This window comes from Micropterus salmoides, unplaced genomic scaffold (assembly GCF_014851395.1).
Source record: "Micropterus salmoides isolate LMB-PRFRI ecotype aquatic unplaced genomic scaffold, ASM1485139v1 Ms_hic_scaffold_7, whole genome shotgun sequence".
Taxonomy (NCBI): domain Eukaryota; kingdom Metazoa; phylum Chordata; class Actinopteri; order Centrarchiformes; family Centrarchidae; genus Micropterus; species Micropterus salmoides.
The window spans coordinates 19,005,385-19,033,364 of NW_024044459.1; the positions used below are offsets into that span (position 1 = coordinate 19,005,385).

The 27,980-nt window shown below is 41.7% G+C and overlaps 1 protein-coding gene across 2 annotated transcripts in view; it reads right to left on the bottom strand.

The window, feature by feature from the left end:
• Positions 1 to 27,980, bottom strand: part of sema6a (sema domain, transmembrane domain (TM), and cytoplasmic domain, (semaphorin) 6A) — a 104,287-nt gene that overhangs the window by 41,422 nt on the left and 34,885 nt on the right. For both annotated transcript variants that reach the window (XM_038703189.1, XM_038703188.1), the window contains exons 2-6: positions 18,510 to 18,668; positions 17,609 to 17,726; positions 5,773 to 5,833; positions 4,308 to 4,370; positions 3,468 to 3,569 (exon numbers count right to left, since the gene is read on the bottom strand). In XM_038703189.1, the coding sequence (XP_038559117.1) occupies positions 3,468 to 3,569; positions 4,308 to 4,370; positions 5,773 to 5,833; positions 17,609 to 17,726; positions 18,510 to 18,609 (444 nt within the window). In that variant the 5' untranslated portion in view covers positions 18,610 to 18,668. The remainder of the gene's footprint in view (positions 1 to 3,467; positions 3,570 to 4,307; positions 4,371 to 5,772; positions 5,834 to 17,608; positions 17,727 to 18,509; positions 18,669 to 27,980) is intronic.

Here is a 27,980-nt window from a genome sequence, read left to right on the forward strand (position 1 = left end):
CCACACATTTGTATGCAATCCATATTTCCACCTGCACAACCTTTTCCATCTATAAGGGTCAGGTGTATAAGTTCACACCTGGGCCAGAAGCGGTTATGTAAACCAAACAAGGACACATCTTCCTGGGAGATTAATAGTTGTGGCCCATTTCTCTGCAACCTGCAACCCTTTCCCTGACCATCTTTTACACCCGAGCAGAAAACTAGAGTCCTGGAGTCAACTTCTAAAATTATTGATTATTATGAACAAGGATGGTGAACAAATATTACTCAAATATGACAATAATTTCGTTTGTGTCTTTGCTGATGCACATTATTAATTAATTACCTGTAACACTGTATGCTTTTAATATTCTTTGTAATGAACATTATTTCAAACAGCTTCTGGAAAAGCTGTAGTATAGAAAGGCATGAATGGATGCATTTTCACCTTGCTGATTACAATAAATTCCTCTGTGTGCATTAGTGATTTTTAAAATGCAAAGACTTGGCACAGATGAAATTTCCCAGTACTCCTCAGTCCACCATTATCAAGTCGAGGACACATCACCTGGGACCCACTGCCTCCAAGCCTCCCCACTGATTCCCCCCGCTTCGCCCGGCAACATGCAATGGAACTGACTCCAGTCATATATCAGCTCAGCTGGATGGGGTGTTTATTATTACAACGCAGCAAGGGAGTGACAGAGGGAGAAAGCAACAGAGGGAGAGATGGAAGAGTGGTGGGAGCAATGGAGAGGGAGAATTGAGGTTGGCAGGATTGGAGGAGAGAGGGAGGAGGACAGGAGGGGGGAGGATGAATAGAAGAAGAGGGAGGGAGTTGGGTGCTCTGAGGTGCCGAGGGAGAGGACTTTGCCATGACTGCCAAGGTGTGTGTGGTTTGTGTTGATGCCACCAACACAAGGTGAAGGGCGGATAACGAGAAGTGAAAATAATGAAGAGAAAAAATTTGTAAAATAAAAAAAGACAATCAAAAGAAGAGACAGACTCAGATAAAAATAAAGAGGTAACCAGCAAAGGTGACAGAAGACAGCGTGGGGCGTTGCTGGTTTGGATGGGAGCCCTCTCTGCCCCCTCTGTCTCCCTCTACCTCTGCTCCCCCCATCCCTCCCGCTCACCCTTGCAGCGTTGTTGATTAATGTGGGATGAGGCTGGCCCCGAAACAGAAGCTCTTTTCAGAGCTGTCACACTGGGGAGATGGAGAGGCAAACTGTGGCCAAGGTGGATTTAACCACTAACACACACACACACACACACACACACACACACACACAGACATACACACACTTTTGACCAAACAGAGTGGATGAACCCAGCACGCCATCAAAGGCCTGGTATCTGCCCAGAGAGTCTGCCAGCCTGCCAGCAGTGCAGTGTGTGTGTGTGTGTGTGTGTGTGTGTCTGATGATTTTGTAAAATGTGTGTGTTGTATGTTTGCTTGTTTGCACAGTTGTCAGTATTTCTATGGGTGCATACACACGTCTGTTTTTCCCTACACATGTGCCCAGGCATGTGTATGTGCATTTGCATGTTTGTGAGCAAGTAATCCACATAGGTAATTTTTACATTTTAAATGCTGTCACTATCTAATTCTTTTGATAGCCTTTCACATTTAGAATATATTTAATATTGTATATTGATTCCATTCAATTATCTCTAAACTAAAATATCTTTTTAGTTCTTTTTTATTCAACTAAATAATAATTACAGGGTCAGTGGGAAACAGCAGTTCCAAGCATATTAAACTGACTAAGGGCTAATTGGACATTTGAAACGTGGAAAATTTTTTTTATAAATAATTGTATTTTATCATATTGTTGTGAACAGGTGTGTTCCTTTTCACACAATTACTAGACATTTTTTTCTTATTCCTCGTTCTTTTTGACATCAGGTTAACATCATCCATCATGGGCAGTATATATATATATATAATGCAGTATACACAGATTTTTTTTTTATGTTTGCACAGTAAATATATATATTGTGTGTGTGTGTGTGTGTGTGTGGCCATTTTACCAAGCCTCACTGTGTTTTACAACACTTCCCATCACTTCCCCTTAACTCTAGACTAGCAGCGATATCGGTGCACTAACAGCTAAGACACAAACCTTGAAACCATAACCGGTGGAGCTATAAAAGCTAACCACGCCTGATAAATGCAGGGAAATAAATTCCACTTTCCCTGCAGGAGGAGTCAGTGAATTGAAAGACATCCACTCTGTGTGCTTAGCATGCTGAACCACAAAGCCAACGGAGCGGAGATGTCTTGTTTCTCTGGTAAACAGATCTAGTGAACCAAAGCAGGTTTTCCCCACAGGCCACCTAGATAACATCTCCATGTGCTGTGACCATTGCTTCACATCCTAACAAACGAAACAATAACACCCTTCAGGACAGGGCCTCTGCTGAGTCGTCCTGTCTGTCCTCTGGTCTTTCTTATTGTGTGCCTGTCTGTCTGATTGTTCCTACATCTTTTTTTCTTGCCTGTATGATCTTGAAACCATGTTTCCTGCACTTTTGTTAATTTTGAGCATATTTCAGGTCATAGTATGTGCCTTAAAGTTTGATCAAATTTTGGTAATCACCAGTTAAACTAAACTATCTTCTTCCAGTGTCATGTTTTGCTGTCCTAACGCTTGTTCAGCTCACCTGCTGCAGCTTGCAGAAATAGTTTAAATTGTCTTGTCAATGAGCTAATATGTACTCATTGTAATGGCAATGCTGCTCTCTTTTCACACTAAGGCATCTAAAAACATCCAATTTATGTCACAGAGAAAGGGGGAAAATGGGACATTTTGAGCAGCAGTTTCAAGACAGTCTGTCTGCTTCTTATGTTTTTCTTTATGCCAGCCTGTATGCCTTAAAATCTTTAGTTTTTTTGTACATCTGCTTCCCTGTATGTCACTCTCTCTTTTTCTCCCCATGTCTATCTTTTCTTGACATCTCTATTTTTATCAATGCAATCTTAATGTCTGCCTGCTCACCTTCTTGACCTGAGGTCATTAAAATGTATCTTCACAAGGTGGTTTTGCTTTTCCTGAAGGAATCTTGAAACTATTCTGGACACGCCCGCATGAATACGGCCAGCAAGGCACCCGTTTACAGGACTCTTAGATTGGACAGGACACTTGCGTTTCAGTGTGTGTGTTTATGCAAGAAGCTAGGTAGTTCGGTTTTTCTGCTTCTAAATCAAGCATGTCAAAGTATACCTGGAGCTAAAGACATAGGAGGAGGGCCTGTTGAGTTGTGAAAGTCATCCATCTATGTCCATTGCTTCATAGCTTAACCCCCCCTACACTCCCACATAGTTCCTGAGCGTGTGTGTGAGTGTGTGACAGAGGAAAAAAACATTGATAGAAGATATAGATAATAGAAGTATTAAGAGAATGTATGTGCACATTATGTCTGTCACTGAGGTAACAAAAAGGGCAAAGAGAACCAAAGATGTTTTTATGTGTGCGTTCCTACCTTGTAGGTTCGACAGGAGGGGTTAAAAGCATTTGTTCCACAAACAAATAAGGTGTCATCATTTTGCTGCAGGAGGACTTTAATGAAATTGTGACACTCATCCTTCAGGGAGCGCAGGCCAGGAGAGAAAGAAAGAGAGAAAGAAGAAGGAAGTCCATGGTGACATTTGTGTCTTTAACAATAAACACTTTTACACTGAACATAGCATCTGGTCTTTAAAACAAGATTTGTTTTCTTTTTTTTCTCCTTTTGAAGCACAGCCTTTAATGCTCTACAGTCAAGTGAGAGGCATGCGTAACAACCATCAAGCATATAATCATGAAATGTAGCATTTCTTCATGGTACATTAAGACATATTTACTGCTGATTTTGCGTGTAATGCAGGGTGCATTACATGCAAAATGTCTTTATAGAAATTAAATCATTATTCATTTTACACAGTTTTGCCAAAACTTGAAGTAGATACCATACAAAAAACAATTTTACTGCCATTTAATTCTCACTGATGTGCTCTATAAATTGTGATAGAAGAAGGTTATATGAACTGCAGAGAGTGTGTTATTGCACCTGCAGGGTCTCCTTTGTATGTTAATGTATCTGTGCATGTGTGTGTGTGTGTGTGTGTGTGTGTGTGTGTGTGTGTGAGAGAGAGAGAAAGAAACAGAGAGGCGTTGGGAAATGACATCTGTTACAGCTTGTCTTCCCTGTATAATGCTTGATTCACTTGTTGTTGTTGTTTTGTTAATTGAGTGACATTTGTTCTATAAATGAAGTTCGGATGTAAGCACAGAGGTTGCAGTGTTTCTGTGTTTGTTGTGGGTGTGTGTTCGTTTTCTCTACCTTATGTTTCCCTTTCATTCTGCAGGTGTCCACGTCTGCCTGTCTGGACTTCCATGTCATTTTCTGGGGAAAAAATATGCAAGTAAAGGCGATAATGAGAGAAGGAGTGGGAGAAAGCAGACAAGATAAACATTCAGGTAGGAGAAAAAAAATAGAAGGCACTATAAAGCTGAATAACCAATCTATACTGTGATCAATAATGATCATCTGAGATGCTCCAGCATTGATTCTCCTAATGAGGCACCTGCTCTGAGGTGAACTTTATTCTAAGTGCTGATTGGAGATCAGTTTACCTCCTTGAACTTCTAATTCTCTGCCAGGGAGAAGGAAATACGATACTGACCGCAGATCAGAACAAAGTCTGTCCAAGGACAGATCCCGCTTCAGAGCTGTGAGCGCATTTCTGTGGATTGATGGGTTGGCCATCCTTGTACATACACACACACACACACACACACACACCACGTCAGTGCTAACCCATACCTACCAGTCAACTACAGACTCACGTACGTATAATCTCTCTTTCATTGTCACACGCACTTACTAGTCAATGCTAAGTTATATCTGGTAAACACACACTTAAATACACACTCATACAGCACCCTTCGTCCCTCCCCTGTTTGGCCGAGGGTCAGTGCTGATCCGCTTGTTCAGACCATGACGCACCCACTGCTGTTGTACAACATGGTTGGAGCTCAGCCACTGATTAAAGATCCTCAGTCATCAATCAATCTACACGTCTCTCACCAGCCTTTCATCTGCAGCCTGCTCTCATTAAGACCCACTCGCCAGGCTTTGACATTGAAGTGGATGAGGTGGAGGGATGGCAGGTTGTTGTATACACAAAAATGGCCTTGTTTGAATTCTGTTTGCATGCATTATGTAAAGGGCAAGTGATGCCAGCGAGGAGTGGTTGGAATGGAATGGAGAGTGGGTTATTACAGCCGAGGGCCTATGTAAATATGAGATGCTTTCTGAATAATCTGAATATATACAATGGGATCTTTTTCCCTTCTGCATCCATCTTGTCTTTCTCGCTCCTCTGCAATTCATCTTATATTACCTTTGCCTCTTTTTTGTCCTTTCTTCCCTCTCTTTTTCCCACTCATCTTCTTCTATCCACTTCCCCTCCTCCTCCCTCTCCCCCTCCTCCTCCTCCTCACACACTTCCTCCACTGTCCTCTCAGCTTCCGTTTCACAGCCATCAGACCTTCCACTGTCCCACTGATGAGCGTGGATGACGCAGGTGGTTTGCTAGCTGATTGATTGGATAATCTTCTTAACAGGGTCGCACGGCAGACTCACACCAGTGAGCGGGTGAGTAAGACCGCTGGCAGGCACACATATACACCCACGTGCACAGATAAACACACAGCAGCACGCAGAGCTGGGTTATTAGGGTTACGTTGTCAATCACAGCGCGCTGAGAACAACACGTCCTCAAAGAGACAGACGTCTCACTCACCTTACTGAAAAAGATCTCGTCACCATTGGCAGTGTCAGTGTCCACCGTGTATATGTGATCCCTGCGAGCAATGGAGGGAGGGCGAGAGAGAGAGAGAGAGAGAGAGAGACAGAGGAAGTGAAAGGAGAGAGATGAGAAGATAAGAGGTTAGACAGCAGCAGACAGTCAGAAATTCAACAAACAATAAACCCATTTTTTTGTCTTTCCTGTGTTATCCCCCTGCAGGCAGCAAACAACGTCAGAAAATGGGGCTTTGTATAAACTTTGTTCAAACTTCAAAAATGACAATAAACAAAAGGAGGCCAGATCTATTTGCTCTGTCAGACAGAAACAGTCAACAAAGGTTTAGAGCGCTGTGGCGCAGGCCCGGGGACAAAAGCCTCTTTGTCCCAGAGAAAGGTCTTGAGGGGGGGTTTGAGGGAGGAGGGGAAGGTTGAGACGGGAGGTGCCAAGTCACTCAGAGCTGTTCAGGTCAATTAAGCCTAGTGTTTGAGCCATAGGAAATCTATACTAACACTCATTATAGCTCAGACAAGAAGACTTGTGTGTGCTGGCCTGGAAATATACAGGCTTCTCCAGTATTACACAGTCCAGCCATAAAGGCCCCAGCAGGGCATATGGAAGACATAAAACCCACAAGGGTTAACTGCATCTCAGACAGGCCGACTGGCTGGTGGACCTGGCATGTAGCTACACCTACTTACCATGGCGAATTAGGGTGCAGACAGGGAGAGGGAGGGTGAAGTGGGGGGGGTAGTAGGTGTACAAGTGGTGTGAGCGGTAGAGACAGAAAGAAAGGGGGATTTTGCTCGTTTGAGGAGAAAACCAAAGGTGACCGTGCCAAACGATGTAACTGCTTTAATTTGTTGGAGATTAGCTGTTGAACGTGTTTTTAATCAAAGTGTATAACAGTGGCATCGTCAGACTCACTGCTTAATTACGTTCCAGCTCCCCAACCTGCGCTCAGCCAGTCGGCCTGCCATGCTCGCTCATTAACTAAATCTAATAAAGTCTTCGGAGGAACAGGCATCTTGAAATGAATCCACTTATATCGCCTTCCTGGGGGCCACCACCATCTCCTCCAGGATAAAACCCAACCTACTGAACATTATGAGCCACGATGCTTAAATTGAATAATTAATCTTTAAAAGCTGTTAAAATTAAGAAAACAGCGCTGTTTCTCTGTGGAAGAGGGCATGTTCCTGATGAGGACATGGGTGCATTTTGTGTCACTACTCCTTCTTTCCATGTCTAATTGTAACACATCACCACCCTTCTACAGTACACCATGCTTTATTCACTTAACCAAACATTTTCCACTACCTTCGGGGTGGTGCGCAGTCCATTGATCAGTCACAGGACATCACTATAGCATCAGTACTAACAATATTAAACAACACTATCATCATCAACTTTTGTATTAGTTTACCTCTTTTATGGGCCCACTACTTTTTTGTGTATTTTCTAAATAGCTTTCTTAATTTTTGATTTAAAAAATCCTCTTCATGAAAATCCACCTAAAATCTGCAATTCACATCAGCTCTGTCCCTCACAGTGGACAACACTAGAGAAAATCAAAGTCAATCTGCTGTCAATCTGACCTTAACACGTACATCGTACATTTATATTTTCAATTGCTCTTGAAGAAATATCCTGTTCCTTGAAATCAGTTGAAATTAAAAACATGTTCATGTAATATTCAGCCATGAAAGGAAAAGAGGAAAGAAGGAAGTCAACTATAGGTCAGCGAGGTGCAGCCTTGCCCTTCCTAGATTCAAGTTCACTTGCTCGAGCAAATGCCAGATGCTGACTGTCACTGTGCACTCTGCCATGACTAGAAATCGAGCATTTCAGGCTAGAAGCGCAAACTCTGCTGCAAAATGTTTTTAATTAAGGGTCTTTGCTAGCGCTACTATTGCACTACTCAGGCTAATTGATTTGGATTGAATTTCCAGGGTTCCTGAACAGCCTTTCTGTGTTTCAGTGTTTCTTTCACCTTGTTGCCCGGGTAACAGGATACATATCATGGAGCCGCAGTAAATTTGATTATTAAAATGGCAAATGTAATTTGTCAGATTTTTTTTTAAATCCAGGCCATTAAATTTAACATTTAGATGGAAACATTTAAAGGAAAAAGAAAATGGTGAGTGATAACAGTGATGGATGATATCACTATAATGTTAAGCTATGTCTACTGAAGTTCAGTTGTTCATTTAACTTTAAATTTAAAATTCAAACTTTATATTAAAAAGACAAAACTAAATCAAAAGCTATTAAATCAGAGGATTACTTGGCGGATTTAGTGTAATCCCGTGGGTCCGTATTTTACTGCCTGCAATTTTAAACCAGCTCATGAGTAATCTGTAATTGACTGCTCCATAATTTTCAACAGTAACTTTCCCAGCTATCCTCCCCGACTTGTGCCTCTCTTGTCCTGGTGCTGACAGCGTCCTCGTTGGCCGAGGCCTTCCAGCCGCAGGGTTTTTGGTTCCAGCAGAGATTAGAGGGAGCCAAGCGATGAGGCGTCCCTCAAACATCCTGACTAAAGATGGAGAAGGACAATGGAGCGGCTGTGTCTGTGTCAACACCAGCTTTCTAAACACACACATGTGTAAGAAGACGCTCCTTCCAACCCCTCCTTTAACCCCAACAAGCTCACACAAACACACACATGCACCCTTTCCCCTCTTCACCACCGCACCTGAACTCATATTACAACATACTCACTTCCCTCTGGTGTGTGAGTCACATCTATATAGCAAAGGCAGAGTCTTCAAGGACTACACTGGTGGTATTGTATGCTGATGACAATTAACTACAGATCGAATACAGATAAAATTATTGCAGACCATTTTATAAAGCAAACCTGAAGTTTTAAAATTGATTTTCTTCCTTCCAGGCAGCCAGTGGTTTCTGTGTGTTTAATGCGCTTTGAAAATTAACTTGCGGAGAGTTGAAAGCTGTTCGAAATATATAATCCATCACAGCGAACATTTCATCACCTTTATTTCCTGGAAAATGTACATTAATGTCCTGAGGTATGATCTGACATGTCACATTCTTAAGCAAAAATCTTTGCATTCACAAACAATTTTGATTATTGTTATTATAAAACAGATAAAAGCAGCAGATCCTCATACTGAAGAAGCTGCAACCAGAGAACACTAAAAGAAATACCTCAAACAATTAATCAGTTATTAAAATAGTTGTTGATTATTTTTTCTACCAATAAAAAACAGGAAACAAAAGGACTAGTGCTGGGCAACGATTAAAATTTTTAATCGCATAGTTATGCGCAAAATTGAATAATGAATTCTAAAGTAGTGTATTGCGCACTTTTAACTTCTACTGCTACACAAAAGTGCAATAACATATGGTTTGCAAACACAAATAAGGTTTTTTTTACCAGCAGAATTCCCTTTACACAGTAGCACTAAATAAATCTCAACTTAAACTTTAATGTAATCAAAAATATTAAATATATAAAATATTAAACCAAAGCTATTTGCCACTGCCAGGGCATTACCTTTTATCTAGCTTGTTAAAACAAGTTAGAGTCCACAGCCACAATCATAACATCATAACAGGCACCTTCTGAGCAACAGGTTGATAAATCTGTTTTCTTGTGTTTTTTCTGAACAGGTAGGAAACATTTCTCTTTTATCAGGGAGCAGCATAAACAGTCAATGTTAAAGTGAGGTGAAGTGGTCACCAAACTAGATGAAGGCCTATCAGGTAAAGTTATGTAACATTAGTCTATAATTTTAACTTTAACCATTTAACCGTTTACTCGAGGAGCACTTGTCTCTTGTCATCCAGCGTAGGCTGCCGAAGCCTCCCTCCACTGCTTGTTTGGGTGGGTGACTTGCAGGCTGATCCCACCTCTCCTGTGACCCATGGTTTGACTGTATGTGTATTCAGAGCCAGTGAGCAACGGACTTTCAAAATAATAATAATAAAACTGCATTAACGTGTGATAAAATAATTGTCAGCTTTAATTAATTAAGGCGTAAACACGATAATAGAGCGTTAAAGTGCCCAGCCCTAAAAAGGACATAAACAATAACCACACATACTGTAGAAAAGTTAAATGTGAAATTAGTTTCTTGCCTTATAAATATTGCTGGTAAACTGTCCATTGAATGTTAAAGGTTGGCTCACCAACAGGAAGTTTATATATAACAGAAACACACAAAGTGTGTTCCTACAAATATTTTCTGTTATGAGTCTAAAACTGGGTCAGATTTTAAGATTGTTCTTGCCCACTGAGTATAGATCAAACTTAACAACTATCCTGAGTAAAGGCTGCTGTTGTGTTAGCAGTGATACTAACCTTATTTTCTTAACAGCCTGTTTCCATTCAAACAAAGCAGTGCAGTGTGAATAAAGAAATAAGTGTTCTATTGTTTCTTGTTTCCTAGAATCCATTCACATTATAAATATACACATTTACATTTCACTTCTAAAATTATTTACGAGAATGGCAAATGTTTAATTTGTGTACAATGTGAACTAATCCAGGCATTTCAGGTCAAATCCTTCACGTAAGGTTTTGTGATAAAGAGCAGAACAAGATGAGTTGCCACAGTTAGTCTTTAACCACTCACACCACATGTTTCAGACTGAGTCCAACAAAATTATTAGGAATTGTCAGAAAGCTTACGTCTCTTGAGTCCATTCAAACATCATAATGAGTGTATACCAGGGTTTTTTAAAGCCTGACACTGTGCCCATCACTGTGGGCATTGGGCAACAACTTAAGCCCCATTTTTATAGCCTATATTCATTTATATTGTGGCAAATTGGAACCATTAAAACTATGCCAAATTAGCTATTAGCAGTTCCTGTTTGCAATTTATCCATGGATGTTCAACTATCACTGGATTACTCTGATACCGAAGAAAACATATTATAAGGCAAGTTCTGGATTTATAGGCAGATTTTGTAGACTTTAATTTGCAATGCACATAACGAAACCTCTCTCTGGTTCATGTCAGTCTCAGACTGAAATTTACATATAGAATGTATCTGGTGTGATCAGGCCTTTACTTGGATACTGTTAATGGTTTATGAAGACGTTTTGCTGCATGTCGTTGTCTTTCCCATAATTTTCTCACTCTCGACTGTAAACCATGGGTCAACTATAAGGGGCTGTGCTGTTAGTGACAAAATTTGAAACACGGTGAGATTGTGGGGAAACGAAATAACAGAAGCCTTTGACAATCAGCAAGGGCAGAACATTAGCTGTCAATGTGAATCACTTGGCGTGAGCTGCGTATTTCCCGAAATTCAGCGACAAAAATGTGTGAGTAGGAAGGAAGGTATGCAAATATCCTTTTAGACACAAATAGGGAGGCACTGAAAAAGGATGGGTACAGACAGCGAAATAGCTGAATGACCAAGGCAAGACAGTAGACCGACTGAGCGCGGGCAAGAGTGTGAGATTGAGTGCAATAGAGTGACATGTCCGTCGGACATGTAGCCATGCAGCCATGCGTGGCCATGAGAACACAGGGGCTTTGTGTGGAAGAATGTCGTTTTCATAACAGCGCATTTCTTCTGGGGTGACGGCAGGCCAGCTTGGTCCATCTGCTGGGCCTTTGTCAAACTATCTTGCACTCCGGTAGCAGAAAAGAGAGGAACACGATTAGCATGCACCCCGCACCTTTAGCCACCACCCTTCTTTCTGCAAACTAAATGCCTGCACGTCCACCCTACTCTCCCCCTCCCACGCTTTCTCTCTCATCACTCTCTTCACCCATATTCCTCTCTCTCCATAACTGAATCATGGGTGGTAGAGGAGGGTCCATTGTACATTGTTTTGGCTTTCGCTGGTTCAAATCCTCTTCACAAAGTGGATGGGAGGGGAGCGGTGGAGCCAGCAGGCACCTTTGGGCTGGGAAGGGAGTTATTGAGGTTCTGAATGAGCTAAGGGCATCGAGAGGCCCTGGGTGATGTGGTGGCATGAAATACAACAAGCCAGAGTTCACTCCCCCCCCCCCACAAGCTGAGGCAGGTTGTTCATTTCGAAGGTTATAGTTCTCATTATGGTTTTCTAAATTCTCTCCACATTTCCTTTTGTCACGGTGTGCATGTGAGTGTATGTGTGTTTTTGTGTGTGGCTGGGTCAGTGGGGTGAGGGGCACGTTTTGATCACGCATACTTTCACGCAATTAGGCAGGCATGCACAGTAACTGCATAAAAGATTAGATTTTCTTTACATTTATTGATTAAACGTCATCCAGTAGTCTCAAAATATTTTCCACATCTCATCTCAATAACATTTTAACATTTGGTGAAGGGATGTTACACCATGTCTAGTAGTAGTAGTATATCCAAATATTTCTATTGCTCATTAAGATTAGATTGTCTGTTGCGTCACTGCTTATTTTGCTCTGCATTAATATTCGGCTATCCGCTAAAACTAGCCAGTAGTTCAGAGACAACATATAATATAGCATCACAGCAGCAACCTGTAACTTCAGTTCCTGCTGTTATAATAACTTGACACTAATTTGAGAGCATTAATTACTTTTTCCAGCCTCTGTATATTTCTGCTGGATGACTTGCTAAAAATGTTAAAATCTTAGAAGAAAGAAAGTAGGCCTATATTGCATATTTTCAGTTAGGTTTTAAATGGAAACTTGTTCCAACTTTTAATTCAGGTGATTATGACTACTGGAGCTGCAAGCTTTGTTTCAGAGTGCGGACGTGGCTGGATGTCGCTGGTGTTGCGAGGAGAGGGAGAGGAGGCAACCGTGTAATCCCAGTCATTAGTGGGTTTTAACAGGATTTGGTGCAGCTACAATAATGGAGACTCTAGTGGCCTCCACTGCGAGACCCAAAGAGACCTGACAGGGAAGAACAGCGGCCACAGAGGCACAACTGTTCGAGAGGACTCAACTGAGAGACGATAATCGGGATTTTTGAGTGTGTATGTGTGTGTCTTTTTCGGTGTGAGGCAACCACAAATTTTGGTCTCTCCACTCTCACACTGATCTCTCTCTCTCTCTCTCTCTCTCTCTCTCTCCCTCTCTCCCCCCAACACACACTCACACACACATTCTCTCTCTGGTTCCCATGATTCCCAGCTTCATAGAGGGAAGTAAACAGAGTGTGGTTGGTGTTACCAGGGTGAAGGCTGACTGAGGTCCAGGAATGGCGACTATGCCCTGCATGTGGAGAGTCCTGGGGCATACTCGCTAGGCAGGCTGTACAGTAACACATTCACGTACGCACACATACACACACACACACAATTATATATGGACTGTCTCGATCACTGTCCTCAAACCTTACTCTAATCTCAAAGGGAACCTGGGTTTAAGCCTCTTCTTTTATCCATTAAAATAACATTGGAACTTGGTAACACCGCTGAAAAGAAGTCTAACAAGGTGAGAAACACGAGCAGTCAGATAATCATGTTTGTTATCATAAAACCCCATGTTAGCCAAACACATTTTAAAAAGAAAAGGCAATAGGAAAGATTATTACCCAAACTTTCTGTGGTAAAAATAGTTGAGACCGACCTCCTTGTTCGCCTTCAAACTGCTGTACTTGCCGTAGTTGTGCATGCACACAGTTTTCTTGGATAATGAGCGGTTATCTTGGGTTCGCTCACCTTCAGATAAAAGCGGTTGACTTGTTTACAACCCGTCTGACTATTCGACTCTCGCCCTGTCAAACTTTGTGTATATGCAGCCGTGACGCCAGATCTCAGCAGTTACTTTGGTGGGTACAATGTTGTCCTTGCTGATCCATTCTTTCTTTCTGCCAAATTTAAAATAAAATCCTTTTAGGTCATAATTGTAAACTAAATCCTAAAAATCAAAGCAGTTTGAAAAAAGTGACAGGTATTGAAATTCTCTATACCTTCTCTATACAAGCTGCAGTACAGTAGGGACCTCCGTAGAGATGTTATTCTCCTGTTAATGGACAAAATATAGTCACCCATGTCCATCACTGGGTACCTCCTTGCCTCCCTGCCGATTTGGGAATATCATTGACCTAAGCTACATGACCATATACCTAGCCCATCTATGTATAGGTTCCCACATGATCTGTATGTGTATGTATATACTTGTCTTATGTCTATCCTTTTCTTTTTAACCCTATTTTTTTGAACCCTATTTTTTTGTTTCATACCAATCTTATTTTATTTTAATGTGTTTACGACCCTGATGAATACCACAAGCCTAAACACGTTTGTCTTTCAATAAAGTTGTTCATTACACTTTAAACTCTTTGAAGGTCTAAAACTCAAAGTAGTTCTCACAAAGGTAGTGGAACACCCAAGAACACACACACACACACACACACGAACACACACACACACACACTAATTCTATTGGCATCCTCAGGACTGACAATGAGTTTGATATCCCCAAGGCAAATAAGTATAAGCCTGAGAATGAAGATTAGAGTTTGAATATGTCTGTATGATTGCTATTTGGCAAGTGGCTTCAATTAAACCCATTGATTGAACACATACATACACCATGGAGAGGGGTGACATGACATGGCTTGTTACATACACATACACACCATTAGCCATGCATATACCCTGACACACACTCGTGCACGCTGGGTTATTTTCCAGAGATCACAATGATAAATCTCCCATTGCACTGTGATGAATTCCCTCTGAATGCTGAACATGGTGTAGCCTGACCATGAAATATGGACTGCTGGGATAGGAATCCTCCTGCGTCCATCTCTCGCTGCATCAAGAACAGTTTATTGCTTTTACTGAACGTGACTCTGCTGCTAAACACCTAATACACACATGGCAGCAGGTACACATAAACCAGTGAACTTGTACATGAAGAACTTTTTATGTTCATTACCTGTACTTTAATATACATCATGTCTCAGTTTATCATGGATAACGTACCGCTGATTGCCACATTCAAAAATGTATGAAACAGCAGCTGCATATAGGCCAATTTGGTACAAGGTTAAATCGCATGTTCATCAATGACTTCACAAACAAACACCTCTTGCTATGATTCATAACATAACACCCAGCTATTTTTTCTGTGCGGAGCATGTATCTGTATGTCCCCTGTTAAAAGCAGATATTTGAGGAAAAGTCAGACAAATCTGCATTATACTGAGTCCAATGCTTGTCTTGTTAAAACTGGAAAGAGGCTGTTTGATAGCCTGCAAATGAAAAGACAAAAGTCTGATATTGTATAAGGCTGTACAGTCCATCTGGATAATGCACCTGGTGGTAACTGAGCCATGGAATAAGATTCAGAATATTAAGGGACTAATCAAGGCATGTACTGAATTCAAAATCAACATTCAAATGATAATTAATGATATTTTACACACATTGGAAAAGCCATATGACCTCATCAAGAGAGGCCATTTTCCTCAATATCTGCCCACACATTATGGCTCAAAAGAATCTCTGATTCTACCAAATCAATACATTTCATTCAAGACTCAAACCCGAGGAAGAATTATCAATCACTGCATCTGTTGCTGAGTTCCTCCGTTGCCAAAGACTTTTAGCCACTTTTATCTATTTACAATTTCATCAGTTGCTATGTTTGTTTGCATCTCATGGCTTAAAAATCTTGTGATTTTAGTGCCAACGCCAAAACAGGAGCCAAAGGGATTTAATACACTGAGCAACCATTCAAAAAACAGCCTGAAACAGTGTTGAGCTTTGGACTGTGTTCACAGTGGCCATCTGCAAGCTGCTGCGCACCAAGAACTGAGGCTCGCTGGTCTAGAGGCATGATGGCAAAGCTGTGTGATGCTGGCCCCAGAATAAACAAGTCATTTGACTGGACAACCGTCAAGAAAGCATCTATTGATGTCGCCTAGTTTTTCTTCAGCAGCATTGTTCGTTGTTTGATAGCTTGAGTCTTGCTGGGTTGACTGTTGGCTCGCTTTCACATTGATTTCTGAAGTGATGATTGTCTCTGCTGTTTGTCTTAAACTGCTTGTCATTCAATTTCTACATGTCTTGATCGATTTCTTGCTAGTGTCGATGGATCTTTGTGCGTGGTCCGTCATTTGTGTGTCCATGTAATCGACTCCAACATTCTTCTCTGTGTCAGGATCAATGGCGGTCATCCGGCTGGGTCTAATCTGGGGCAGACATTCCAGTTATTCAGGGGTCACATAACTCGGCCATGTGTCAGATTTCCCGTCTGCTTTAAGCAAGTATGCAAGTGTGGGATCGACGCACCAGGTGACCTCGCACTTGCCCACACAAACACACGAGCAATCCACTGCACACATGATCACAGGCTGTAGTGCCCGCGCCCACTGCCACACCCACACATGTTTGCCATCCCGAAAGTATCTCCATATGCACACATACATTACGGCCACATATCACAAGAAATCACTTTTAAATCCATGCGACAACTGGTCCACATACTAAAATGGGCAACACACACCTTCCTTCTAACACACACACTGATGTACACACGCCTCCAATAAACCCTCATTTCCCTGCCCTTCCCCTCAGGCCCCTGCCACCCCATGTGGAGCAGGTGGGTGACAGGCAGACCAAAGTCTCTGGCGCCCCACCACATAGACACATACACACGCACACACACGCTCTCTCTCTTTCGCTCTGTTTCCTTCCCCACTCTCCACACACCTCCTCTTAATGACCAGAGATATGTTAAAAAGCTCTGCCACTTAAAGCAGCAGCCTCTCCCAGCCACTTAATTTGACATGCTTGGGAGGAAAACAAAGGAAGACCCCTATTGTGGCTTTTAATAGTATCCAATCAAGCCTGCCACTCAATTAGCCATGGATGGCACAGAACAAATGAATAAAGATCCATTTTATTAAGACCTATACTGCACAGTCAAGACTGCATTGAAGGTAAACCTGAATGTCGTTTCTTTGGACCAGATTGTTTTCACAGGTTGCTCACTTTGCCATGAGGTGAAGCAACATTTTGAAAATACTGATGACAAGAGACAAGAAGAAATCAATAACAGTTTTCTCCATGGCTCCAGATGGTGTAATTGAGCTGTATTATCTTTGAAAGTTGAGTAACACAAAAATAAAGATACACAGGTGAAAAACACATTGACCCATAGGCAGAAAGCAATAAAGACAGTGACAGACAGAAAAAAAACAGCCAGGCAGATAAGCAAAGACTTTTACAGATCAATGTGCCAGGGCACCTGGGCTGCCAACAAACAAAGTATTTGTTCTGTATTACTGTTTATTATCAGCACAGAATGTGCAGTAAGGCTGATAAGATGGTGCATTTAGACCCTAAATGTAGATTATATCAAGTAAAACAAAATTCGAAATTCTTTTCTTTGATATTAAGGTTGAAATAATCTGTAGTGTGTCTGCCAGGATGTTTAACCAAAACAGAGCACAAGTCATCAGGGACATCGTACGAGGTAAAAGGGGTTTGGGCAGATGGCGAGCCCAAAATAGAAAACAACAAAGAGGTAATGGAAGAAATAGTCCAGAGTGCAAAGTGATTTAAAGTCTCAGCAGTTTGCTCTGAATTACTCCCTCTTGATTCCCAAAACTTTAAAAGAAAATAGCACAACGGGTGCTATCAGTTTGATAGCCCGGCCGCTGTGGAGCTCTCAGCCCTCAGCAATTATTTAGTTATGTTCACAATCTTTAACTTGAACAACAATGGGTGGGAATCATTCATAGCTGAAATTCAAATAGCAATTGTAATTTAAGAGCGAATTATAAAGGATTCAATATGTCTTCCCCAGTTTATTTAATCCTAATCCTAAAGGTTTGCACTTTCATCCTTCCCTTTCTGAAACAGTACACACTCCTAGGTGTGGAAATGTCCAAATCTGACCAAATAGCTATTATCACTCACCTTGCAGCGATGTATAACGTCTTGTTCATGATCATGATGAGCTGGATGTCCAGTTTGTGACGCTGGGTGTTGTTCCTGCCAGGTTTGTGGCCTACAAACGCTGGATACTGCTTTGTGTCTGCAAGACAACAAAAGGTGATCAGTATTTACATTTGGATTTTAATGAATTCCACAGCTTTTATCAAGTGTCTCATGGGTTTCAGGTCAAATGTCAACCCACGTGTCTCAGCTGGATGAGAAAATGCCACCACAGTTGTTGGTTGAGCTCCTCCTGCAACCATAAATTGTAGGCTAAAAATGTGCTGCACCATACCATGCAATTGTTCTATTGTTAGTGGCTTTGGATGAAAGCGCTTGGTTTGAACAAACACTCTGATAAAGGAGCAGGTTTATGTGAGGCTGGCTGGCTTCTGTTTCAGCTCTCCTGGCCAGTAGCGTTAGGCCCAGAGAGACTAGGATGGGACAGGACAGAGGGAGAAACACAGAGGAAACAATGACCGTATCATTATAGCCTGCAACGGCGTTTACACTATCACACACAACATTAGGAGCCCAACAGAAAAATAGCAGATTATCCTTTGATGTGGGGTGGGCTCCGTTTCAAATGCTGCTTTAAGTCCTTCATTTTAGTGTGTGTGGAGGGCCTATCCTTGGGCACCACATTACACTCCATGACTTCAAAATGCATTCAGTGGAGGGGGAAGGTGGGGGTTGCAGAGGAAGCAAGGGTTGAGAGGGATGTGGAGAAGAAAAAGGGATAGAAAGAGATACTGTGTGGGGGGTTTGCGAAGTGGAAGACAAATGGGAGAGGGAAAAAAGCAGTGTGAGAGCAAGTGAGGACTTGTTATGAGAGGAAGGACAGTGCACAAGAAGAGAAAGAAACAAACAAACAAATACTTACAGTTGCCGTGTGAGATGCTAATAGGCTCGCTGTCTTCAGGGAAGCCCGCCCCGGCTATTTGCAGTAGCGTGAAGTAGAGTAACAAGGCCTCTGACCTCATGGTCGCACCAACACTGCCGCCGCCGCTGCTGCTGCTGGTCCTCTCAGATTTGCCTCAGCCTTGTACAAAAAGAGACAGAAGTGGTAGTTGAGGAGGAGAAGGAAGGGATGGAGAGCGATGAAGGTAAAGAGATGGGGAATGAGGCATGAGGAAGAAAAGACAGAAAAAAACAAAGTTTGTCAAACAAATCTGTCTTCACCTGACTGCCTCCTCAATTACTTTCCCTCCTCGGTTTCTGCATTCTTTGTGCGAAACAAACACAGAAGCCGAGGGGGAGCAAGGACAGGCAGAAAAAGAAAGGAGTTAGCCAAACAAATTCAAGTCCACCTGAATTAGCTGTTTGTGCATTTTGCACGGCCCATTGCAATCTGTCAGAGATATATTTATATATCATTTTCGATGACTCAAGTGAGCCGTGTTGCAAGCGAAACAGAATTAATTGGATTAGGGTGGTAATATGCGTCATAGATCGATGTCAGGCAGAGAAGATCTCTCTCTCTCTCTCTCTCTCTCTCTGTGTGACAGGGTCTTAGTGAAGTGGGAGAGCTCTTGTTGAGATTAGCCTGCTGTAAAGTATCAGCAGTACCTGGAGATGGGGCGGGATGGCATGGCAAGTACCTAATTTCCCACTTGTCAGTCTCCTACAAGGGTAGCAATCCCACATTCCAACTCCTACAGGCTGATGACTACCACGGGCTAAACTGGTGCATCGGTATAGCTATTAAACACTCCAGTTTACCACAGCATTGGTTTAAGAGCCACCTGCAGGCTTGTACTTTCCATTCTTTCCTCTTCACCTCATTTCTCATTCCACTTGGTCTTCTTAAATGCCAACTGTTGACTCTGTATTTTCACTCAATAAGCGTGACTACTGCCCATTTCCTGCATGTTTTTTTTTCTTGATTACCTTTAAATCCTGGAAAACACACTCAACAAGCACATTTTCCACTGTAATGTATATGTGGCCACTGAAGTGGATTTTATAGCAAATGCCCTTAATTAAGTTGATCTAATGTCTTCATTGAACAAACCATGGCAACTGATCTTTTTCTACTGCAGTTTGTGGCAACAAATTACACTCATAAATCATCCAAGACAATTATTGCGTCTGTAATCTAATCAAGAATAAAGCATTTAATTTGCATAAAACACGTTTTTCTTTTTTTCTCAGTTGAAGCTGCAGGGGTGAGATGTTGCCGGGTAGATAGAGTAGGGGATGCTTCAGGGATGAAGAATTGAATAAAATAGTCGATTTCATTTGCTCCAGTCTGATAAAAGTTGTTTATCCCACGCTGTATTTTCATTCGCTATTGTCCAGGGGGAGGAAGGAGAGGGAAAGGGGGGGGGGATTACTTTCTCTTTTCTTTGTCATGTCTCTCTCTCCCTCTCTCCCTCTCTCTGTCTCTCTACCTCTCTCCCTCTCTCTTTCTTTCTCCATGCTTCTGTGAATCTCATTCAGGAGAGGAATGAAAACACTATTCACTGGGAGACTCACTTTAACACTGAGGAGAATACCAATACTAAAGCCTGGATACGACCTTGATCTCACAAGGTCCCTCCATTCTCACTCCGTGGCCTACACCTCTTATCCATAGACTGTTTTTTTTGTACCACGCTTTATATTTTATGAAGAAAAACACTAAAATGGATTTTCCCTCACCCTCACCTTTATCATACAGCGAAGGTTGACTATAGTTGCGCTATGCATTCCAACTTTGTAAATACAAATTAGTTTTTTCGTCTCTCTGTACAGTACATTAAACCTCTGCAGAGGACTGAAATGTGTTTTCTCCTGAACCTTGACCCGGAAGTCCTCCAGTAATTTGACTGATTGATGAGCAGGAAGTGGCAGAAGGCAGAGAGGTTAGCCTGTAGGGAGCTAGCACACTGAATGACAGATGGAGGTTATATTGAGCAAGAAAACAAGATGTTGTCTGGCTAGTAAGTATAATAAATGGTAATTGTTCTGTAATGATATTTTAGATGGGAATCAAATGTGAACAAGAGTTATTGTTCATTGAAATTCATCTCTTGGGATTAATCATACTCCAGACATTTATCTTGCTCGTGCTGAGGGCGTGTCCTCTATCTATATCAATTGGGTGTAATAGAGTGCTAAAACTGTTATTCAAACCATCTCACACTGCCTCCTGTAATACAGAAAATAAATTAAGCTGAAAATGACTTTAGTGAAACCTCTAAGCCTTCCAGTGGCCCTTTCGTTACCAGCTGCCACACATGAGAAACAGGAGTGTGCAAATTGCTTCCTTTTGTGTGACAGTGTGTATGTGTGTGTTAAATCCTTATCGTTTTTTGTACAGCACTGCAGACATCTGTTTAAACACACACGCACACACACACTGAGAACATCAGGATCCAGGAATCAAGGCTTAAACATGTGCTCAAACTTCAACAATAAATTACCTTCTACCAAAAACCACACATGCGCAGGTGGAAGTGTGTGGATTTCCTTTCTTGTAAAAGCTCTCCTTGAAAAGCATCCAAAATGAAGACATAAAGAGTAACAGTGGAGCCCTGCGCCTCTTCCTCAGGCATTTAATAGATAATAACGTTTTGAGAACCATAGCTGCTATTCCTTTACACCCCCTGCACACTCTCAGTGATAAAGTAGCTACTTGTGTGTGTACATAAGTGTGCGTGCGTTCGAGTAAAGCCGAAAAGGGGAGAGTTAATCAAGCTGGATGCTGGCAGGAGGCCACCAGCAGGTAATAAAAACACAAGGACCCCCCAGAATCTCTCTACATACCCCGCCATCTTATGAATAACTTTACACACATGTGCACACACACACTCAGTCACCTTGTACCCTTGCAAATGCCACAGAAAACTTGAGGAAAACACACATAAACTCAAACTATACTGGTTATAAACAAATAATTAAAGCGGACAGACAACCTCATTCACACTTCGCCACTTTCTCTCCCCAGACTGAGCACCCCCGTGGTGGCAGCTGCCCCAAACTGAATTAGCTTTAACAATAAACATATTATCAGGCCTAATGATGTTATTGCTGCTGTTGCATCAACATGTTAACTACGGATGCTCGGAGCTTAAACATACATGCAATAACACCCATTTACTGGAGCGACAAGGTCAGCCACGGTGGACTTCAGGTGAGGAAAAGGAAGGAAATGTTACCCATCATTTAGTCATCCATTTAGTTTTCCGCCTGGTTACATGCACAAACAAACACAAAAAGCACAAGTTCATATGCACATAATCAAGCTTGATTGGGCAGATTTTCCCATATACATGCACATGCACAAACAAACACACAAATAATCTTGAGAAGGTTCCAGCCATTCATCTCCTGAAACTCCCCACTGTGCCAGCCATCAGCCTGAGCAATGAAGTGAGAGACTGCCATTTAATTACATCAGAGCAAACCTGTTGATGATAAACTGATGTTCCTGAATGTGTTTAGAAACTGTCCTCCCAAGAAAAACGACAGCATAAGTAATTTCAGCAAATGTCCAAAAACCACATATGTTTAAGTTCATATGGTTAAGCTTTAAGTGACAAATCCTCCATCGATCCTTGTCTGTCAGAAGAAAAGGAGGACGCAGTTTGGCATTGTTACAGAGCCACAAAGTCCACAGAGGGAGGTGGTCGGGAAGGATGGATGGATGGGTCTACAAAAAGTCAGTCTTTAACCTGTTCTAACCCTAACCTAAGTTGTTTTGTGAATAAACCTAACCATAACCAGAGTGGTTTCAGTTCAAATAACAGGTTTATTTTTGAAACAGATTTGGCACTGAAAACTTATGTAGTCTCGTCGATAGTGGCGTGGCATCATACAACACTTATAAGGGCTTATATTTTTGTTTATATTTGTTTTCTTCACTGCTTGTTTCATGGCCCTCAGTCTCTACTCGAGTCCTCGACACATACCCTGAATGGCTGCAAAGTATATAAATGGCTTTACATTGCACAGCAGCTGTACAGAACAGCTGACCTGATAGTATGTTCAGTCTTCAGACAATGCTGCATCACGTCTCATGTGATTAAATTGTGCGGTAGTGAACGATGTTGTCCAACATGTCAGCGTCATTGCAGAGAATCACAGAGACTGCAGTTGGATTTTTGATCAAGTCTAGAGGAAGGGTTCCATATGAAGGTTTTAAAGTAGCAGCTTCTTCTAAATACCATCTGACAGCTTTGATGCGAGTGCAGCCTGTTTGTGTTTATATTTGGCAGTCTGTCCGCAGAATGGTGGTGAAGGGTTTACAGATGACAGGAACACCAAATAGAAGAGGTAGCTAACTGGCAATGCGCTGTGACGTGTCTGTAATTGTGGCCAGTCACCACGTTTGGAGGAGGTGCAGCTATTTGTCCCTTTAATTAGAATTTTGTCATAGATGATGCAAGCAGAATATACCGTACAGGGTTTTTTTTGCATCAGTTCAGGAATTTTGTGTAGTAGTAAAAGTGTTGGTTTAACCAAAATATGAGGAAACATATTTGTTCCTGTCACTCATGATTATTTACAAACATCACAGACTTTCTTTAGAAGATAGTAGTTCTAAAGAAAACTGTTCACAGCACATTCTGTGGATTATCCAGCCATTGTTTATGGCAAGAGTATTTTTGTAATCCTGTGAGCAAGTCACCTGCATTGTGTTTATGACCCATTGGACATGAATAAAAGTAGTAAAAAGGATGTCTGCGAAAGAAATGTAGTGTGTTGCCTTTCCAGTTGCTTTTCATGGTTGCTGGAACTGAATAAAAGCTTAAGTGATTTTACAGGCTGATAAGTGACAGCGGGGAAATTCCAGCAACTTCAGACATTTCTGCTGGGTGACAATCTCACACACACAAAAGCAGAAACAGAGCTTATACATCCATGTGAACGGAACACCCACAACACCGCACCTCACTAAAACTGTACACTTTTACTACACAGTAACATAAATACCATATAGCTGAAGTTTTAGACCACTGTACATAGTAACACCTATTCACAGGCAGGCCAGAGGAAATGGTGTTTTGGGTGAGGTGTGAAAGCAGGAGAGAAGACAACCAAGCAGAGAACGTTGGAAAGACAGCCCGGAGAGAGTAATGCATTGATCCACCATATGGGGATAGAAAATGGAACACATCCAACCACCTAGGGCTCTCAAATGGGGAGGATACTCTGGCAGGTGTTTACACTTGTCAGCCCTGGCCAGATAAATCAGAGAGAAAAGACAGGAGGAAGCTGTCTGCTTGAACCCAGGAGGCCATGATAAGAGGAGAGAATGGAGAGGGAGCGAAAGTGAGGGAACTGCCTGTCTTTTTGAGAACACAAGCAAAACTAGCATCCAATATCAGCATACAAATAGAGACACACACACTCCCACAAATAATACTTGAGCTATCAAAAAGCATACTGGTGTTTTCCTTTTTCCTTCCCTCTCTTAGATGTTGCTTTCAAATGAATATCTGTATGGAGGTAATCCATCATGGTTTGATAATTAAAAGACAATGAAGTGGACATGAATGAGGCACCCTGTCGCTGTAGGCCCTTCATTGAAACAGAAGCCCAAATACAAGAACGTCTCTGTAAAGAGGTGAAGGATTGATTCTGGAAGCGGGCCAAAGACGACTCAAAAAGACGAGAGGGAAAAGAGAGGGAACGAGATATAGGAACAGCGAGAGAACAGAGGCAAAGTGCCAACTTTGGAACAACACTAACCTAACAAAGACATTCAGTGACTGGAGATAAGCTGCTATCTTTATAACTCTGCCTCTGTGATCTAAAAGCCATTAGGCCTGGACATGCTGCTGTGCTTCTTAGTCATTCAAAATAATTATCTGTCGCAAAGCAATGGATATCCTTTTTGGGGATGTATTGAGGACACAAACATTACCACAGATTTTAAAAATTTATATGAAACAGAGAGGAGAGGAGAGGAGAGGAGAGGAGAGGAGAAGAAAGGAAAGCAAAGCAAATCAAGGGAAAGGAAAGGAAAGTCAAAGATAGCAGAGCAGAGAGGGGAAAAGGAGGGGAAGTTGGTGGGTGTTTGCTGTCTGAGAATGATCCAAAGTAAACTGACATCACACCAACCCTGCCACCAGCAGAAATCAACTGAGGAGAAAGATGAGAGGAGATAACCACCTACAACTCACTACATTGTTTTTAAAAGTAGGTCAAGAACTTGTTATGCTACTGGGGCTGAGATGAGCTCCCAAACTTACAATGGAAAACCTCTAACAGCTGAAGGCGTTTGATTAGCTTAAAACCTTACCAAAAAGGTTTTAAAATATGGATACTCGACACAAAAAAAACCAAACCATAAAGGGAAATATCATAGATTTATACCTGCAAAATATTACTGATTACGACCCATAGCCTATCTCTGCAAATGACAATGCCAGTAAGTCAGTCAGTCTGTAAATCCAGATTTTGTGATAAATACGAGGTAAATTGTCATGACATTTTATGCAGAGATTTGGGATTCCCAGAGGATGAACACTACTGACTTTGATTAACCTCTGACTTTTCGTTCCTTCCTTCACCAAAATGATCTTGACATTTTTTCTTTTGTAGTGAAATGTTTGGACATTCGCTGAAAAGATTTCCATGAAATTTGGTCCAGACATTCATGTTCCCCTCAAGATAATTTGTAATCCCTTTGGTGATCCCTTAACTTTCTATCTAGTGACATCATCATGTCAATATCTTGATTTGTCCAATGGTTTATGATTAAATACCTGCTACACTAATGACCATCAGCCTCAGCTGTACCTTGTGTTTAGTGCTAATTAGCAAATGTTAGCATGCTGACACTCTAAATTAAGATGGTAAACATGGAAAACCTTATACCTGCTAAACATCAGCATGTTAGGATTGTCTTTGTGAGCACATTAGCATTTAGCACTGCAGTGCCTAAGTACAGCCTTAGTCCTGTTTACTCTTTGTCTGTCAGGCCCACATAGCCATATGTGCCCTCAGTACCTCACAGACCTAATGAAATCATTTATTATGGTATCACCATAATTCTTCCCTTTCTCTACTCTCTTCCTCCTAATTCTCTTTTCCCTTCTCTTTATCTCCTTGAGAATGGTAGTAAAGAAGAAAAAGGTGAGAGTGGTGCAGGCAGCTCCTTTGCTTTGTCTGGAAAAAGCATTTATGAATCAAAACAAGCGTGCACTCGGTGACACACATACAGCCACGCACACAAATGCAAAGCCCAACTCACATCACACACACACAACTGGTGCTTAACAGATTGACCCCAAAAAAAGAACGAGGTTACGCATTTAAATATCAAAACCTTTTCCAGGCCTGTCAATCATCGCTTGCGATGATACAAGCGGGGAACTTAATCAATCTGGAAGCAGCTGATACAGAGCTGTGTGGGCAAAGCAGAGAAAATTACTGCTGATAAGGACAGGCTTGGTAGCACATGGCCTTCTCTCTCTCTCTTTTGATTCAATTATCTCTTTGGTCTGATGCTACTGCGCCCGCCTTTCTGATTGTTTGACATCACCGTGTTTATCCTTTTTCCCTTTATATATACACATCGTAACATAAGGCCGCACTTTTGTCAATCCATACCGTCGCTGGTAATTTTGAGTTAAGATCATCTGTCTAGTGCTGAGTTTGACCCTGGTCAAATGAGGAGAAGCAGCTGAATGATACAAACTGAGACTTAGTTTTTCTCCTGAGGTGCAGCAGAGAAGAAATACCAGTAAAAACTGTCACTGAGCTAAATGCTACATTAACTCCACAGAGAGAGAAATGTTAGAATGACTGAAGCACAGCTCCCTGTGGAGCAGCAATGGGGGTGTTGAAACTGTCACAAGACATAATGCACATTTTACTTGGAAGCTCACACTACGAAGGCCAACTGTGGGGTGCCTTCAGGCGATGCTGCGCCATGTCATGCTATGCTCAGTCATGATACAGACCTGGAACTTCCAGCCTGCAAGGTTGGTGAGTCAAGTAATGCCTTAAAGTAGGATAGAAAACATCTGACAATATGTTTAGAAATGTGTATCCGATACAACAGGAGCAGATGCAGGTGCAAATAAGACTTCAAGGAATGGGTTAAGCACATCCTCTTCAGGCTACCGTCCTCAGTAAACATCAGCTAAGCCATCAGCTGGGAGAAGCATAACAGAGAAATTCATTCCTGTGGGTCTCTGGTTAAGTATTTCCAAATCCAAAATGCATGAGCCCTAAAATGACTTTTTATGTAATTTCTGGAAGGGGGAAGAAAACTGGTTCACTAACGGGAACAGGGACAAGCTTGATAGACTTGCAGCAATTCATGCAGTTCTTTGAGTCATAACAGAAATTAGTTTGAATTTAGAGGAGTATGGGAGAAGTAGCAGAGGGATACTGTGTTCCTGGGGTAGTTTTCCCACAAATAAAAGAGGATGAGCAATCAATAAAACAATAGCTGCTAGCCCAAGAGCTGGATAGTTACAAACCCTTTTCCTCGACAGGCCGAGACTGTAAATGAGAAAAGTCTCAAAGTCGATATTCAACGGCAGCTCACTAAGTGGTTTTTACTACGGATACAACAGGCTCAAGGAGATTTGGAGGAAAGAAATGAACAATTTTATCCTTGCTGGACCTTGACTAAGTAGATATAAAGTTATAATCAATACAGCATGTGTGTATGAAGTCAGGAAAATCATATACATCAGTATGTGCAAACAACATAACCTCTGTTTTTGACAGAGGCACAGAGACCTTGATGATGAAACAGTGCCTGTGTTTAACCTTGTCCTGCAGTTCAACTCTGTGGCAGAAATGTCTGACATCTGGCCTCCAAAAAGTCTAAATGCCTCCAAGAATTCTCTTTTGAATGGGAAGACTGTACAGTTTATATACCCTGTATTTGTTGCATGTGCATTAACACTCAACGTATGCAGATGTTTTTAGTTGTGTTCTTTTCCTCTCCTTGCAACTAAACTGGAAAAGCAGACACAGGATATATGCGGGTGGCCTGTAGGGACTGAATAAGAGGTGTGATGGTTTTGTGTTGCTGTATCCATCTGGTGTAGTTTTCACATCTCACAGCCTCCTGCTTCTTCTTAATAGGTGTGCTTCAGAGTTTTACAAGGTGTGATACAATCTCTGTCTTGTGTACCTGATGCAATCCTCTCTCTGTAGCTGATCACCGGGTTTTGAAGCATGCTGAACTGTACCACTTTTTGACAATCCATCAATTGTGCATTTTAGCAATTGCACAATTAGCAACGCAATGCTGCAAAGCATACTGGAGACATCAGCATACACATATCATCAGTTATACATCCTTGTGACCAAAGAAAGGAGCCATAAAAATGCCATGGTACCTTGGAAATAATGCTGCTCCATAACACAAAATACCACATGCATCTGTTTCAGTCATAAA